At 54.4% G+C, this 17,036-nt stretch overlaps 1 protein-coding gene across 1 annotated transcript; it reads left to right on the forward strand.

Moving 5' to 3' along the window:
* Positions 1 to 1,154: 1,154 nt before the first annotated feature.
* Positions 1,155 to 15,547, forward strand: VSIG2 (V-set and immunoglobulin domain containing 2). The gene is made up of 7 exons (XM_073320597.1): positions 1,155 to 1,274; positions 4,196 to 4,403; positions 4,931 to 5,089; positions 9,604 to 9,723; positions 12,214 to 12,225; positions 13,928 to 14,054; positions 15,406 to 15,547. Exons 1-7 carry the CDS (start codon positions 1,155 to 1,157, stop codon positions 15,545 to 15,547), a joined length of 888 nt encoding a protein of 295 aa, XP_073176698.1.
* Positions 15,548 to 17,036: the final 1,489 nt, after the last annotated feature.

Consider the following 17,036-nt stretch of genomic DNA (forward strand, 5'->3'; position numbering starts at 1 on the left):
GGAGTGGGACCAAGGGGTTCGGAGTGTGGGAGGGGGCTCAGGGCTGGGGCAGGGGGTTGGGATGCAGGAGGGGGTGTGAGCTCTGGGCTGGGGGAGTGGGACCAAGGGGTTTGGAGTGTGGGAGGGGGCTCAGGGCTGGGGCAGGGGGTTGGGATGCAGGAGAGGGTGTGAGCTCTGGGCTGGGGGGTGGGACCAAGGGGTTTGGAGTGTGGGAGGGGGCTCAGGGCTGGGGCAGGGGGTTGGGATGCAGGAGGGGGTGTGAGCTCTGGGCTGGGGGGTGGGACCAAGGGGTTTGGAGTGTGGGAGGGGGCTCAGGGCTGGGGCAGGGGGTTGGGATGCAGGAGGGGGTGCGAGCTCTGGGCTGGGGGAGTGGGACCAAGGGGTTCGGAGTGTGGGAGGGGGCTCAGGGCTGGGGCAGGGGGTTGGGATGCAGGAGGGGGTGTGAGCTCTGGGCTGGGGGTGGGACCAAGGGGTTTGGAGTGTGGGAGGAGGCTCAGGGCTGGGGCAGGGGGTTGGGTTGAGGGCTCTGGGCTGGGGGGTGGGGCCGGGGTTGGGGTGCAGGAGAGGGTTCAGGATGCAGGCTTTGGCCACGCGGCGCTGATCTTGGTTGGCTCCTGGAAGCAATCAGCATGTCCGGCTCCTAGGTCCAGGGGGGACTAGGGGCTCTCCACGCACTGCCCCTGCCTGCAGGCACCACCCCCGCAGCTCCCATTGGCTGTGGTTTACAGCCAATGGGAGCTGTGGAGTCGGTGCTCGGGGTGGGGGAAGTGTGCAGAGAGCCCTGGGCCTAGGAGCCGGACATGCCGATCGCTTCCGGGAGCTGCGCAGAGCCAGTGCGGGCTTGGAGCCTGCCTTACCCCCGCTGCACCCCCAACCCGACTTTTGGCCCTTTAAAATCTCCCAGATTGCTTTTAATAGTCCCCAGGAGATCGAGGCCGTCTCCGGGAGACTGCCAGCCAGTCTGGGAGAGTTGGCAACCCTACTGAAGCCTCAGCGTTTTGCATGGCCTGGCGGGCAGGGAGGCTGCAGCTGCGGGGGCCGGAGAGCAGGATGCTGCCGTGGGGAAGAGGCAGCGACAGAGCTGAAGGCCTCATTCGCTCTCCTGCACAGGTGCTGGGCCGCGCGTGGAGGTGACGGTACCACAGGACCCGGTGATGCAGGAACGCGGGGCCAGCGTGGAACTTCCCTGCCACTATAAAACCTCGGTTGACAAAACCTTCATTCTGGAGTGGAGGTTTGCGCCAGGCTCTGCAGCGCCCGGGCAGGGCGAGCCGGTGAGGGGAGGACCAGGGTGCCAAGGGGAGGAGCTTGCGGGGGGGGGGGGGGCTTTCTTCAAAATGTGGCTGCTTCCGGCCCAGGGAAAGCCTGCGGGGGGGGTCGTTCAAGCCTCTTGAGGCCTGGATGAGGAGCTGATGCAGAAAGCGGGGCTGCAAGTTGTCAGCCCAGGCTGAGGGGCAAATCACCACCAGGGAACAAGAGTGAGGCCAAGGGAAAGCCCCTAAAGGCTGATGGGCTCGTCGTTAGAGCAGGGGGCCCGGTGCAGGGGTGGCCAACCTGAGCCAGAGAAGGAGCCAGAGTTTACCAATGTGTGTTGCCAAAAAGCCACAGTAACATGTCAGCAGCTCCCCCACCCCGCTCCCGGCGTCTCCTGCCCACAGGCAGCCCCCTCCCTCCCCGCACCTCCCGATCAGCTGTTTTGTGGCGTGCAGGAGGCTCTGGGAGGCAGGGGGAGGAGCGAGGGCATGGCAGGCTCAGGCAAGGGGGCGGGAAGGGATGGAGTGGGGGCTGGGCCTGTGGCAGAGCCAGGGGTTGAGCCGTGAGCACCCCCCGGCATATTGGAAAGTTGGCACCTGTCGCTCCAGCCCCGGAATTGGTGCCTAGACAAAGAGCCGCCCGTTAACTTCTGAAGAGCCGCACGTGGCTCCGGAGCCCCAGGTTGGCCACCCCTGGCCTAGTGGACAGGGCACTGGAGTGGGACTCGGGAGACCTGGACTCAGCTCTCAGCTTTGCCATTAGTACCCTGGGTGCCTTGGGCAAGTCACTGCCCTCCCTGTGCCTTAGTTTCCCCATCTGTAAAATGGGGCTAATGCTGCTGCCTTCCTTTGTCCAGCACTTTGAGATCTGTGAAGGACACACTCTACCTAAGCGCTGGCTGTTGCTTTTTTCCCAACCAATATTTTTTGAGTCAAAAAATGACGTTTTGTCTAAATGTTTCCTGAAAGCGGCTCAGGCTGGTCCAAATTTTTAATGGTTCCAGCAGCAACAAAAAGAATTTGAACCAACGCAAGGGGCGCTCACTCCTGCTTCCGAAGCAGTGCCAGCCGAATCCATTTCATTCCCAACTTTTGGTAGAAATTAAATTGGAGGTTTTTGAGTGGCTCTAACATTACTGCAGAATGTGGGGGGAGCAGCCAGCCCAGAGGGGCCCTCAGATCCAAGTGATGTATGTCTGCTACCAGTGAGGCCTCGTATCCAAGAGCAGGGATGGGACCAGGGTCAACTGGGAGGCTGGGGAAGGACCCGTGGAGGCAATTGAATGAGAAGCTCAGAGGCATGTACAATCATGAGTGTCACTGCAGATACAACTGTTGTTTCTGACAGCCAGTGGGAACAGCCAATGGGATGTTCTCATCCATCGAGGGGGAAGGATGGGCTTGTGGTTAAAGCCCTGGGCTGGGTGCAAGAGATCTGGGCTCTATTGCTAGCCCTGCCGCAGGCTTTCTGGCTGAGCCTGTGCGTTCCCCTGGGATACGCCGGGTGGGACTGTGTGTTGTCCCATAGAATCACAGACTATCAGGGTTGGAAGGGACCTCAGGAGGTCATCTAGTCCAACCCCCTGCTTGAAGCAGGACCAATTCCCAGTTAAATCATCCCAGCCAGGGCTTTGTCAAGCCTGACCTTAAAAACCTCTAAGGAAGGAGATTCTACCACCTCCCTAGGTAACGCATTCCAGTGTTTCACCACCCTCTTAGTGAAAAAGTTTTTCCTAATATCCAACCTAAACCTCCCCCACTGCAACTTGAGACCATTACTCCTCGTTCTGTCATCTGCTACCACTGAGAACAGTCTAGATCCATCCTCTTTGGAACCCCCTTTCAGGTAGTTGAAAGCAGCTATCAAATCCCCCCTCATTCTTCTCTTCTGCAGGCTAAACAATCCCAGCTCCCTCAGCCTCTCCTCAGAAATCATGTGTTCCAGTCCCCTAATCATTTTTGTTGCCCTCCGCTGGACTCTTTCCAATTTTTCCACACCCTTCTTGAAGTGTGGGGCCCAAAACTGGACACAGTACTCCAGATGAGGCCTCACCAATGTCGAATAGAGGGGAACGATCACGTCCCTCGATCTGCTGGCAACGCCCCTACTTATACATCCCAAAATGCCATTGGCCTTCTTGGCAACAAGGGCACACTGCTGACTCATATCCAGCTTCTCGTCCACTGTCACCCCTAGGTCCTTTTCCGCAGAACTGCTGCCTAGCCATTCGGTCCCTAGTCTGTAGCAGTGCATGGGATTCTCCGTCCTAAGTGCAGGACTCTGCACTTGTCCTTGTTGAACCTCATCAGATTTCTTTTGGCCCAATCCTCCAATTTGTCTAGGTCCCTCTGTATCCTATCCCTGCCCCACAGCGTATCTACCTCTCCTCCCGGTTTCGTGTCAGACTGTACATTCTGGGTAAGTCCTCAGGCCATTTCGCAGCCTTTCTGTGTGCATGTGGTGTCCGCCCTCTCTCTCGCTCTTTCTGTGTTAAATTCTGTAAGGGCTTTGGAAAGAGCTGAGACAGCTGCTCTGTCGGGGTACCTGCCTGGCTTCTCACTGCCGGGGCTTGAGCGCCTGGGACAAGCTGGTCTGTATCCCCTTTGACTTCACGTCCCATATTGTGTACTATCAGCCCCTCCCTCTTTTGTGTTTCTGTCTCCTGGTGAATCTCTCAAACCCCTTGTCTCCCCCTTGCACGAGCCCTGAGCCCCGACCCACGGCTGGCTGCTGGAGTCTCTGAAGTTTTTGCCATAACCTGCTCTCCCAAGCCCCATGCTTTGCAATGACAATGCAGAGCCAGCCGGAGGGCAGGTTTGCTCTTGGCGCTGCGTGACACTCCGGTGCCTCCCTCGTCCGATCCGCCTTCATTCACCGTGTCGGTACTGGACAAACCCCTGTCTGTGAGGGGACCCCAGCAAACGGTCTCCTCTCCCTGCAGATCCTCTACTTCACGAATGACAAGCTGTACAAGCCCGGCTCCCAGGCCAAACGGCTCAGCTTCCTGCACAACCCCCCCACCATGGGGGATGCGACCCTTCAGCTAGCTAACGTCCGCCCCTCGGACAACGGCACATACATCTGCGAGGTGAACAACCCTCCGGACTTCTACGGCAGTGGCTCGGGGCTCATCCACTTCACCGTGCTGAGTGAGTCTGGGTACTGCGATTCCATGGCCCGCCACGGAAGGGGGATCTTGGGCCAGGCCCGAGAGCAGCTAGGATCCTGTCTGTCTGGCCTTGGAGCTGGGGCTGGGATATTGCGGGTCCCCTTGTATCGCATGAGTCAGTGTTCCCATCTGTACAAAGGGGTAATGACCTGGACCTTCTTGGAAAGTGCTTTGGGATCTCTGGGTGGGAAGTGGCAGAGAAGAGCAATTATTACAATAGCTTCCCATTCACTGGCCTTTGCGTGGCACTCTGCAGAGAGCTAGACGGATGGCAGGGAGACGAGTGGGTGGAAGGAGAAGAAGAGGGGAGGGGTCGGTGGATGTGGGGAGCAGGAGAACAAACAGATGAGACTCAGTTAAACAAGGTAGTGACACAGGAATGTCAGCAGTGAGCGGGTGCCGGCTGACCGCAGTGGCAGGGAAGACAGCCAGGTGCCGTGCTACACAATGATAGTGCATGTTTCTAGTACAGAAATCCAATGTTTTCTCTTCTCATTTCCCATTCAGTGCCTCCATCCACCCCTGTTTGTAAAGGGACAGAATATACCCGGATTGGGGGTGATGCCACGCTGACCTGCAGCTCCGTGGAGGGGGTGCCTGCCCCAACTTACACCTGGTCACGGGTGGACTCCAAGACCTCATTGCCATTGGCCAATATGGTGCAAAGTAGGTGGAGAGTGCCATCCCTTATAGACCTCCTGTGCAGAGATGTGTAAAGCCGCCACTGACGGATTCTGAGTGATCTGATAGAAACAGAATTGAAGGAATCCAGACACCAACATATCAGAGAATCATAGAATATCAGGGTTGGAAGGGACCTCAGGAGGTCATCTCGTCCAACCCCCTGCTCAAAAGCAGGACCCATCCCCAATTAAATCATCCCAGCCAGGGCTTTGTCAAGCCTGACCTTAAAAACCTCTAAGGAAGGAGATTCCACCACCTCCCTAGGTAACGCATTCCAGTGTTTCACCACCCTCCTAGTGAAAAAGTTTTTCCTAATATCCAATCTAAACCTCCCCCACTGCAACTTGAGACCATTACTCCTTGTCCTGTCCTCTGCTACCACTGAAACTAGTCTAGATCCATCCTCTTTGGATCCACCTTTCAGGTAGTTGAAAGCAGCTATCAAATCCCCCCTCATTCTTCTCTTCCGCAGACTAAACAATCCCAGTTCCCTCAGCCTCTCCTCATAAGTCATGTGTTCCAGACCCTTAATCATTTTTGTTGCCCTTCGCTGGACTCTCTCCAATTAACCACATCCTTCTTGTAGTGTGGGGCCCAAAACTGGACACAGTACTCCAGATGAGGCCTCACCAATGTCGAATAGAGGGGGACAATCACGTCCCTCGATCTGCTCGCTATGCCCCTACTTATACATCCCAAAATGCCATTGGCCTTCTTGGCAACAAGGGCACACTGCTGACTCATATCCAGCTTCTCGTCCACTGTCACCCCTAGGTCCTTTTCCGCAGAACTGCTGCCTAGCCATTCAGTCCCTAGTCTGTAGCTGTGCATTGGGTTCTTCCGTCCTAAGTGCAGGATCCTGCACTTATCCTTATTGAACCTCATCAGATTTCTTTTGGCCCAATCCTCCAATTTGTCTAGGTCCCTCTGTATACTATCCCTGCCCTCCAGCGTATCTACCACTCCTCCCAGTTTAGTATCATCCGCAAATTTGCTGAGAGTGCAATCCACACCATCCTCCAGATCATTTATGAAGATATTGAACAAAACCGGCCCCAGGACCGACCCTTGGGGCACTCCACTTGATACTGGCTGCCAACTAGACATGGAGCCATTGATCACTACCCGTTGAGCCCGACAATCTAGCCAACTTTCTACCCACCTTGCTGAGAGTGCAATCCACACCATCCTCCAGATCATTTATGAAGATATTGAACAAAACCGGCCCCAGGACCGACCCCCTGGGGCACTCCACTTGACACCGGCTGCCAACTAGACAGTGGTCCATCCCATCCAGTATCCCAGCTCTAGCAGTGACCTAGGTCTGATGCTTTGGAGGAAGGTGAAAAAAGGATCTGACCCATTGTACAAAGCTATCCAGGGTTGGGGAAGCTTCTTTCCTCCCCTGTCAGATAAGTTTATATCTGAAGCATGGAGGTACACTCTGTTGTGATTTGGGGAATAACCAGTCCCTCTTAAAATCCAGGTATCAGATTTAATGTTGACCTCCTGTGATTGTATGAATTCCAGAGGCTCTTGTGGCCAGATGCTGTCTGGAATAACCAGCTGTGAGTCTCAAGTAATTCTCTGGCTCAAAAGGGAATATTTTAGAAATTAGGAAAAAAAAAGGTCAGGGCCCAGTCCTCACATGCATCCTGACATATGGAGTCACAGACCCCATTAATCAGAAGGTACTCCATTTATTAAAGAAAACAGCTGTAAACTACAGACCCAATCAGAGAGTCACACAGCTCAAGGTCCAGCTTTGTCTGCCGTGTTCACCCAGAACCGCACACTCTGGAACTCTGTACCCCACACAGCGACATCTGGTGGCTGAATAATATACTGCACGTAAATACATTGCAACCGGCACAGTCCCGACACGCAGTCTCGTTGATTTAAATGAAAGCACTGACCGGAGTAGAGACTACTTATTTGAGTCTGAGTTTGCAGGATCAGACCCTTAATCTTAGCTGTATAAACTCATTTTTCAGTGCCATTTGGCGTTTCCTTTGCTACCAGTAGGTTGCACCTGTGGATCAGTTTCGGAGGCAAATACCATGTCCTTGTTTGTTTGAATATATTTTAACGTCCCAGACAGAAGCTGGAGAGGAGTTGCTCCTCAGTTTCAGAGCAGTGGTTTTGCTCTTCACCAGGATTTCTTCCAGCGAGTTTGAACCAGACTAGATCTTTAAAATAGATCTTAAAGAAAAACCCCAAAGGACACAGCCTAGAAGCAAAACCTCCTCTTCAAAGGCCCCTTTGAGTCCTTTTCAACAGAGTCTGATCAGAGGCCTGAATCCTCCATCAGATGCTGGGGCAGCAGCTGGGGGAGAGTTGCTGGTGAAGTTCTCAGTGGAAGTGGAGCCGACTGTTCCCTTTCTGGGGTTAAGGAGTCTCACCTTCCCGTATCTCTCCCCTTGATGTCTTGCAGTCTCCGTTCTGGGGCTGTCTCTCCTCTGGACTCAGGGCAGGAAACCAGCATCTTGCCCGTTAATGCACTTAGTGACTGAAATGACAATGTTTATTTCAAGGGCCGGTCTCTTTGCAGACTCACTCTAAGGCAGTTAAGCCCTGGGGCATAGAAGGCACATGGCCTGTTGAAGACAGCCTCCGGCTATCTGTCTTGATCTATGAGCATGAGCTTGTAGGAGATACAGGGAGGAGCAAATCCAGGGCCCAGTTCCACAACCATGGATGAGCACTGGGTGGAGCGATTCACATTGGCTGTGTCTAGAGTGACTCACAACCATGTGTGCCAGCCTCAGGGCAGACTGTTAAGAAGCAGGGTGTTCTACCCTTAGACTTCACCAACCAAGTATCAAGTGTGAGCTCCTCAAGCTCTAAAACAGCCTTACTGTAGAGCAGGGGTGGCCAGACTTACTGGCCCTCTAAGCCACGTATGACAGTTCTGCAGTTTCTCGTTGGAGTCAGACATTAAGAATTATAACATTCAAAAACCAGCAGAAGAACACTTCAATCTCCCTGGACACTCAACAACACTGGCAATTAAAAGTGGCCATTCTTCAACAAAAAAAAAAACTTCAAAAAACAGACTCCAGCGAGAAACTGCAGAACTGGAATTAATTTGCAAACTGGACACCATCGAATTAGGCCTGAATAGAGACTGGGAGTGGATGGGTCACTACAAAAACCAATTTCCCTCTGCTGATACTCACACCTTCTTGTCAACTGTTTGAAATGTGCTAATGAGGCCAATGTAATCAAGGTGGCCCTACAAAAGTTATTTTTTTCCCTCCCTTGGTATTCACCCCTTCTTGTCAACTGTTGAGAATAGCCCACTTCCACTTTAATTGAATTGGCTCATTAGCACTGACCCCTCCACTTGGTAAGGCAACTCCCATCTTTTCATATGCTGTGTATTTATACCTGCCTCTGTATTTTCCACTCCATGCATCTGATGAAGTGGGTTTTAGCCCACGAAAGCTTATGCCCAAATAAATGTTAGTCTAAGGTGCCGCAAGGACTCCTTATTGTTTTTTGCTGATATAGGCTAACACGGCTATCACTCTGAAACAAAGTCTTTGTTCTTCAGTGTTTCACAATGGCTCATCTGGGCCTTCTTGGTGCAGGACCATTAATTTTTCATTAATTAATGCTTCTTTCCTGGTTGGTGAGGTACACAGCTTAACAATGCAAACACTCAATATAAGTTTACCGTCTGGGATACAGATGTTATAAGGTGATCAATGCATGCAGCAACTCACAAGCATGTCATAAAGTCCCAACACTGAACACATTATAACTCTAACATCTGTTGTAACAATGCTAACTCACAAGTGAGCCAGGCTGGTTTCCAGCTGTGCATTTGTCAGTGTTCAGTGAGCCTTGGCATGAACTGGCACCTGGTCTGCAAGCATCACAGGCTGCTTCTGCCAAGTCATCTCCAGAGCTTGAGCACAAACCTTCCCCGACCCCCACACAGAGAAGGGCTGACTGCAAACTCGGCCGTTCAGAAGCCCTTCCCAATCAATCACTCAGAGGGTCCCAGTGGCCAATATGGACTGTTTATGACATGGTAGGGAATCGGGTTGCAAAGCTGCCTTGCCGCACAGGGTGCTAGGCACACATGCAATTGTGTGAACTACACTGGCCTAGCACATGTGCCCATGTCTCCCTCTAGTGGCTGACTCTAGAGAGGAAAACAGCCTGCTACTTGCTCGCAGCAAGTGGAGTTCTCCTCTAGCTCACCTGACAGCGGCCTTGGGAGCTGAAAGTCCCAGCGTCAGTCCCTGCTGCTGACCACAGTCATACCCATGCACTCACGGTTGGCTACTCCCTGTCTCTCCTTGTGCGGGGTAGAGCTCATCTCACAGTCCAGTTCATTCACCCTTTGGAAAGGCTGCCACAGCCCAGTGCTGAGTTGGCGGCTGCTATGCTCTCTCTACCCCACGCCCACTCCCTCTGCCAGCACAGGGGAGTTCCTCCAGGTGCCTCTGGCATTAACGATGGTCCTGCTGCTTTTCTCCTTACAGATGACCAAACCGGGAAGCTGCAGCTGACGAACCTCTCGCTGGCATTCTCAGGGACCTACCAGTGCGTGGCCTCCAACCAGTTTGGCCATGTCAGTTGCCAAGTGACAGTCAATGTGGCAGGTGAGATGTCCACCCTCGTTGTGTCTGTGCGCCCTATTCTGCCCACCGGGAGTGCTGCCTTCTGCCCACATGGCCCAACCCCTCCTCTGAAATATGCCTGCTGGTGCCTCCCTGCTATGCCAGGAGACTGGCGCGCTGACAGACAGCAATGATTGCAAGGGCAGAGGTCACATGGGACCAGCACAATCTTTACAGTCCTGCAAGGAGCTAGTGAGAAAACGGAGCAGCTTGGATGTGCAGGGAAGTAGCTGAAAGCCTACAGTCCCCCCTGCAGGGAGAGAGCACGGTCCCCGCCAAAGCCATGCTGCTGTGGTGGAAAGGGTGCACTTGGAAGCAGGGAAGAGGCCACTGATTTCCATGCAGGTTCTGAAATCTGTGTAGTCCTCAGGATGGCAGTGGGCTTTGGGGGCTGGGCTCCACCCACCAACAATTCCACGTGGAGACAAACCCCACTCCCCGATGGAAAGACGGGCAAACTTCCGAGGATGGACTCCGTTTCTAAGTTTCTCTTTGTTGCTATGGGCAAAGTTTTTTTTTTTCCAAGCTGTTAGATTTCCGAGGCAGCTTTTCACCATGGCAACCTATTAATATCACATAGTGTTGGTTGATTCAATGAAGGTAAACGATCCAATCTGCTCCTGGGGTGTCCCTATTTCTGAGCCCAGATCTCAGCGCACAGCCACAAATGAGCCATCCCCCGCTAACGAGGCCTGGGTTCCATGCATTGGCTTCTCCTACAAGACCCTCCCGTGGGCTATTTACAACTCTGCCTTGTCCTCCTCTCCTTCTGCCCTCTTCTCTCCACTGAAACTTACTGTCCTCAAGGTCCCCTGCAAGTGCCACCTCTCCCTCCCCTTGGCTTTTATGCCACTGTCCTGACACCTCCCCAGCTACCCCTCTCTACTGCGTGCTATCTAGCCGGCACCATTGAGGGCTGTAGCTGCAACACTGGAGAATCGGCAGAAATTGCCACGGTTATTCCTAGCACTTGTGCTGCCCACAGCCACGGTAAGGTGGGGCTTGTCCTCGCCTGTCACTGTTTTCTCTGTGGATCCGGTGAAGGCATGAATAGCTGTTCTGTGCCCCTCCCCAGGAGAGAGACAGGCCAACTCCATCCCAGGTGCAGCCCAGAAACTGGATTGATGGGCAGGTGGGGCGGGGATTGGAGGACTTCCCAGCTGCAGTGCCCCCAAAGGGAACATCTGGGATGCGCAGCAACTGTTGGGACCGTCAGCATCGAGATGCTTTCTTGCTGATGGTTCAGTGTTGGGGTGTGGGGCTGCTCGCATTGTCCCATTCCCTCCTGGAGGTGGCGCAGGAGGTTGGGGAATCGGGGGGGGGGGCATTTATTGCTCCCTCTTCCCAAAGGAGCGGGACCTGTGTGCCCTGTCGATTGCAACGCCCGGGTCCTGACACAAGGCTCGGGGAATGGGAGCTGGTTCTTCTCACTCAGCCCCTCACCATGGGGCTTTGCTACCATCTAGTGGCTGACGTGCCGGCTGCTCTCTGAATTCCTAGGGCTGAGGCTTTTTTGTCACTCTGGCTGAGAGTTCGCTCCCACCCACCCTGGGGGAAGCTGCAGCTGCTTTATGCTGAGGCCTAGAGTCTGTCCACAGCCTAGGGCCACCATGCTCACCCATCTTCAGTCAGTAGGATTCACAGTGAGGAGTTTTTGGTGCTTCTCTTGAGGGCTCCTTTGCATTTCCTCTTCTTCCTCTTTCCTGTTGCAGGGAGCCCTGAGCTGAGGTTTTCAAGCAGTCTAGTGGGAGGCTAGACCCAGATTTCAACCCACTGGCCAGGAGAGTGACTGACACCAGCTGAGGATCTGGGCGTAGATCTTTAGAGATTCATCCAGGGCCCGGTCAGGAATGCCTGAGGGCTGGTCAGGAAACTTGAATGCCGCTTTGTGAAAAACGTGGAGGTTCCAACAGTCGCTTTCATTCCAGAACACACCTGAGCGTGCAACATGCTTGTGAAACAGAGAAAGCACTGCCTTCCTAAATAGCCAACAGCACGGTGTTTGGGGCCTTTGCCTGCTATGTAGGAGACCCAGGTTCAAATCCCTGCTGTGCCTGGTTTAGAGCTCTCTTGGGAGTTGAGTTTTGACTATCCATTGTCATGAGAAGTTTTGGTTTCAACAAACCTGCCTTTTGCAATGACAAACCATGTTTGATGACAAATTCCCAAGCAGATCCCATATTCTGGCTCTGGAGTTAGTGTTCAAGGAAATCTTCTCCCTTGGTGATTGCTAGGGCCTTGGCCTCTGCTGGGCTAAGAATCCCCCCCCCACCCCCGGTGAACCTGCTCACTGCTAAGGACCGTATCCCAGGTGTTGCTTTTAACGCCGGCCTCCACGAGTCAGGTCCCATTTGGCACATGGATCCCGCTCAAGTCTGGCTCCCTGTGTTAATTAGTGCTTGCATCTGTGACAGCTTCCCTCTTAGCTGGCTTCACAGCCTGACCGAGCGAGGCCTAAAGGGACAGGGTGAGAGCCATCTGCATGTGGGAAGGGTGTAAATGCCTCGGCTGGAGATGCATTATGGTGCGCCAGGAGGGAGGGATGAAATGAAGGAAAGACGATTTTAGCGAGGCAGTCCCCTGAGCGAGAGAGAGCAGTGTGTGACTGGGGAAGTCTCTCCCATAGGAGGGGTGGGAGTGCCTTCATGGGGACCTTTAAAAGGGCAGAGCCTTAGAAAATGCTCCAACAGGGAATGCTCCTAGCCCGGCCTGAAGTGATCTGAAAGGGTTTCTCTGTGTCCAATTTCTGAGACTATCTTCCATCAAAACAAATCTGCTCTGTTGAAACGCAGAGAGCTCTCCCAGGGAGACCCCAGGCCTGGCTCATCTTCTAGAAATGTCTGATGATAAAGGGCTGGAGGGATAATGCAGAGTTGGGAGGCCTCAAGTTCTAATCCTGACTCTGATTCACTCTGTGACCTCAGGCAAGTCACTGCCTCAGTTTCCCTCTCTGGTTTCAGAGTAACAGCCGTGTTAGTCTGTATTCGCAAAAAGAAAAGGAGGACTTGTGGCACCTTAGAGACTAACCAATTTATTTGAGCATGAGCTTTCGTGAGCTACAGCTCACTTCATCGGATGCATGCCGTGGAAACTGCAGCAGACATTACACACAGAGATCATGAAACAATACCTCCTCCCACCCCACTGTCCTGCTGGTAATAGCTTATCTGTGGATAGAAGAATGTGGCTGGAACTGACTCATGGGCCTACTGATCCAGGGGAGAGCAGTTGGTGCTGGTCCTTCTACTGAGTAAGGGTGTGAAGGTTCCTGCACCGCCCTCTTTAAAAAGTGGTGTGCTGGGATAGGTGTGAACAGGCCTGGCTGAGAGGAGACAGAACAAACTCCAGAGCACCAAAAAAAGAAAAGGAGGACTTGTGGCACCTTAGAGACTAACCAATTTATTTGAGCATGAGCTTTTGTGAGCTACAGCTCACTTCATCGGATGCATACTGTGGAAAGTGTAGAAGATCTTTTTATACATACAAAGCATGAAAAAATACCTCCCCCCCACCCCACTCTCCTGCTGGTAACAGCTTATCTAAAGTGACCACTCTCCTTACAATGTGTATGATAATCAAGGTGGGCCATTTCTAGCACAAATCCAGGGTTTAACAAGAACGTCTGGGGGTGGGGTTGGAAAAAACAAGGGCATCACAGAGAGTCGATTTAATTGTGTTATGACCAAGCAAAGGAGCCTGCAGCCTTTGCACCCATGACAGATCTATGTTGGTTAGGAATGTTTGACTGCTCTAGCTTTTTCTCCTGGCCGTCCTTTCCCTGTTCTTACTCGGTCACTCTGTTTTCCTTTGTCTCATAGGATCATAGAATATCAGGGTTGGAAGGGACCTCAGGAGGTCATCTAGTCCAACCCCCTGCTCAAAGCAATCCCCAATTAAATCATCCCAGCCAGGGCTTTGTCAAGCCTGACCTTAAAAATTTCTAAGGAAGGAGATTCCACCACCTCCCTAGGTCTTTTCCCAATGCTTTTCTCTAGCTTTCCTTTCCGGGCTCTTCCTTCGGGCTCTTGCACACCACAGTTATTTCAAAGTCACTAAGGGCCAAATTTGGGGCTCATTACTGGCTGCCGATCACAGAAATCTAGCCAGAGGGGGTGGAAAGCCCAGAGTTACCTGCTAAGCCAACCTCCACCTCTTGGGTTTGTGTTCCCCATAGGCACTGGGGAAGCTGGAGTGATCGCAGGAGCTGTGATAGGAGTGTTGCTGGTGGTCTTACTGCTCGGGGCAGCTGCGATCTATCTGTTCTGGTACAGAAAGGAGGAGTCCCGGTCCACAGTCACTGGGAACGATATAAGGTTAGAACCTGTAACCGGGCGCAGACTCACCGGCGGCACCTCCTGCTGGTGGTCTCAGGGAATTAGTGTTCCAGCCTCCGGAGCGCCCTCTTCAGGGCGGTGTCTCGCCTTGCTGCTGGCTCCCATGTCCCTCCCAGGACCCCAGTGTCCCTTTCACTGGGTGCTGCCCCCTGGCAGTACCCCACAGTTCTGGGTCTCACCCTCCCAGGGGAACCCCCCACCCACTATCCCTACCTCGCCTTAGTCGTATGCTCCTGCCAGTCCCCAGCTAGCCCCAACGCCCTGGGGCAGACTGCAGTGTGAGCCACTCATCACCGTCAAGGCTGGATTTGGACCTGCTGCCTCTCCCTAATCTCAGGCTGCAACCCCAGTACCTGTTGGGCCTAATGCTCGGCCACAGCTGGGGCTTTCCTGGCTGGAGCTCCCCAGGCCCTTCCCCAGCCCTGCTCCAATCTAGGTACTCTGCTTGGGTCCCTGCAGCCAGGTCCCTCCCTCTCAGAAGTGAGAGAGAGTCTCTCTCTTCTGCTCCTGGCTTCCCTGGCTTTTATGAGGTCCACTGGGTCTGTTTGGGGCATGGCCCCCAGCTGCGCCTCCTCTGCCAATCAGCCCAGCTCTTCCCCTGCCCCAGCCCTCTCCCAGGGCTACCTTAAAACCCTCTGCTTGTCCACCCCACTACAGAACCCCTGAGCAAAGGCAGGCCCACCCCAGGCAGCATCAGTGCAAACTTCCCCGTCCCCCACCCACACACTTCCTCCCTGACCTAGGGCGCAGAGGGGAGTTCCGTCTGTGCTTAGCTTCTCTGCCAAGGCTGCGGATGGAAGCTAGTCTCTGTTGTGGGGATGTGGACGCCAGTGACCCACCAGCTCATTTCACATAGGCCGCTGAGCAGCTGCCAGTGAGGATGGCCGTAGGTCACTGCTGATCCAGGGCAGATTTAACCCAGTGAGCAAAGTTGAAAGGCTCTTGCTGACAACTCCCACCATTTCCATCCTGCCCCCTGGGGCTTGTTGTCTTTGGGCAAGAGACACAGCCGCTGAAGCACGGACCCTCTACCTGATGCTAGACTGGAGAGCATGCTGCTCTGTGGGGCTGGCAGGAAGGATGGGACAGGCGATGGGGTCATAGGTTTTCTTTGTCTCTAACTGATCTGATGGAGTGATTGTGGTTTCCCATAGGGAGGCTGGCAAGCCCCTCGGTACAAAGATGTCACTCTGCACCAGTGTGCGGAGAGAGCTTTGTTAAAGGGAGGGAGGGCCACATCCTTCGCTGGGGTCAGTCGTGTTCATGGATGCTGATGTAGCTCAGCCAGATGGTGCCAGATCTAGCTGATTCGTTTCCTGTTTGTTTACAGGGAGGATGCCACTGCCCCGGGGATCTCAGACGCCTCCTTGCAGAGACACGGCAGCGACCCCGGGAGCCGCTTCCTGAAGCAGCCGGTGTCGAGGCCAGAGTCTGCCAGCACCACCAAGTCCAGACTCAACATGGTTGTGTGAGCGGGGGGGCGGCACTAGCTCCAGTTCCCCTCAGAAACCTCCGCTGGATTTTGATACGTGACCCTTTTTAAAAAAATAATCAAGGCTTTTACTGTCTCCCATTTACTGCATGGGGGGACCATGCAGGGACCCCTGTCGAACAGCCTAGTAAACACTTCCCCTGTTGTACACTTCCCCTGGGTTGGGACGCATCGATCAGTATGTCTACATAACCACTGAGTATGCAAATCCATATACCTTTGCACTTTCATTGCCTCCTTGGTGCAGCTGGGGCAGAGAGAGGCCAGCGGGACCGGAGTGGGGGAAAGATCGCAGCCAGCCGAGCTGCAGGGGGAGAGCAGCGAGGGACTTGGCTTCATTCCTCCCCTTGCGGCAGCTCCACGGAGCTCTTACCCCCAGGCACTGCCCTGCACCGGCCCATGGCTGTCTGCCCCATGGCGAGCCGTCACCCCAGAGGGGCCCTGCAGCTCTTCCCCCCGGGGAATGGCTGGGGGCTGTGGTGCTGTAGGGAGGGTGATGTGCATGCTACACCCCACACAGCAACCCCTTGCTGCCACCCAGAGGGCTCCACTGGGCCGGGCAATGTGCAGGAGGCCCCTCTAGGCACGGGGCTCTGGGGGACCGAACTGAGCCTTGTGTATGCTGGTAGAGCCCGGCCCAGCTTTGGCTCACAATGGAATTGGGGGTGCTGCCTACGGCAGCTGGTCCAGGGCCCCTGCTTTGCTGAGCCGTAGGGGAGAGGGGCGACAATCAGACAGGCGGGGGCGGGAAGTGGGGAGCGAGGACCAAGAGTCATTAACTCTTTAAACACTCCCACTCCAGCTGTGTCACGGAGCCCCCTCCTTTTGTCCTGCTCCTTCTTTCATCCCCATGTGCCAAGTAAATGAGCCGTTCTTGGGCAGCGAGGACGACCCGGTGGGGCCTCCTGCCAGTCGCTCGCAGGCCTGGCCCAGGCCTGCTGCCGTTAACCCCACAAGGGCACAGCTCGTCCCTGAAACTCTCCCGAGTTGCTCCCAATAACGGGCCTAGAACCACAGGGAAAGCCCGAGTCGCAGCCACCCCCTGTGCCCTGAGTTGAAAAATGCTTTGAGAGCTTTGGAGCAAAGGGCCGGTAGCGGTGCCCAGCGCCCCCGGACTGTGTCTGGAGGGGAGGCAGACCATCCTCTCTTCGCAGTACTGTGGTCAGTACCCACAGTGTACTGCCTCCCAACAGCAGGGGCCCAGCCCCTTTCCAGGGGACAGACTGCCCGGCAGTGCCCCGCCAAGGGGAGGGTGTGCTGTAAGCCCCAGGAGCATCTGCTCAGGCTGCGCCCTGACTCCCCTGGCCAGGCCACAGCAGCTCGATGAAGGGTGCCCTATGGGCACTGGGGGTGTTCTCTCTGCAGAGGGAGTGAGAACGAGCCAGCTACGGGTAGGGGGCTATGGGATGAGGGGTCCTTGCTTGCAGGCAGGGGGAGAGAAGATTCAGCAATGAAACTGGGCTCTCCAG

Source organism: Lepidochelys kempii, chromosome 22 (assembly GCF_965140285.1).
Source record: "Lepidochelys kempii isolate rLepKem1 chromosome 22, rLepKem1.hap1, whole genome shotgun sequence".
Lineage (NCBI taxonomy): Eukaryota > Metazoa > Chordata > Testudines > Cheloniidae > Lepidochelys > Lepidochelys kempii.

Excerpts from the sequence above, each read along its gene's own strand:
- VSIG2 (XM_073320597.1), top strand. The coding sequence starts at position 1,155 with ATGCAGGAACGCGGGGCCAGCGTGGAACTTCCCTGCCACTATAAAACC. Across the intron at positions 5,090-9,603 it reads ATTGGCCAATATGGTGCAAA|ATGACCAAACCGGGAAGCTG; the intron begins GTAGGTGGAGAG and ends TTCTCCTTACAG. Across the intron at positions 14,055-15,405 it reads GTCACTGGGAACGATATAAG|GGAGGATGCCACTGCCCCGG; the intron begins GTTAGAACCTGT and ends GTTTGTTTACAG.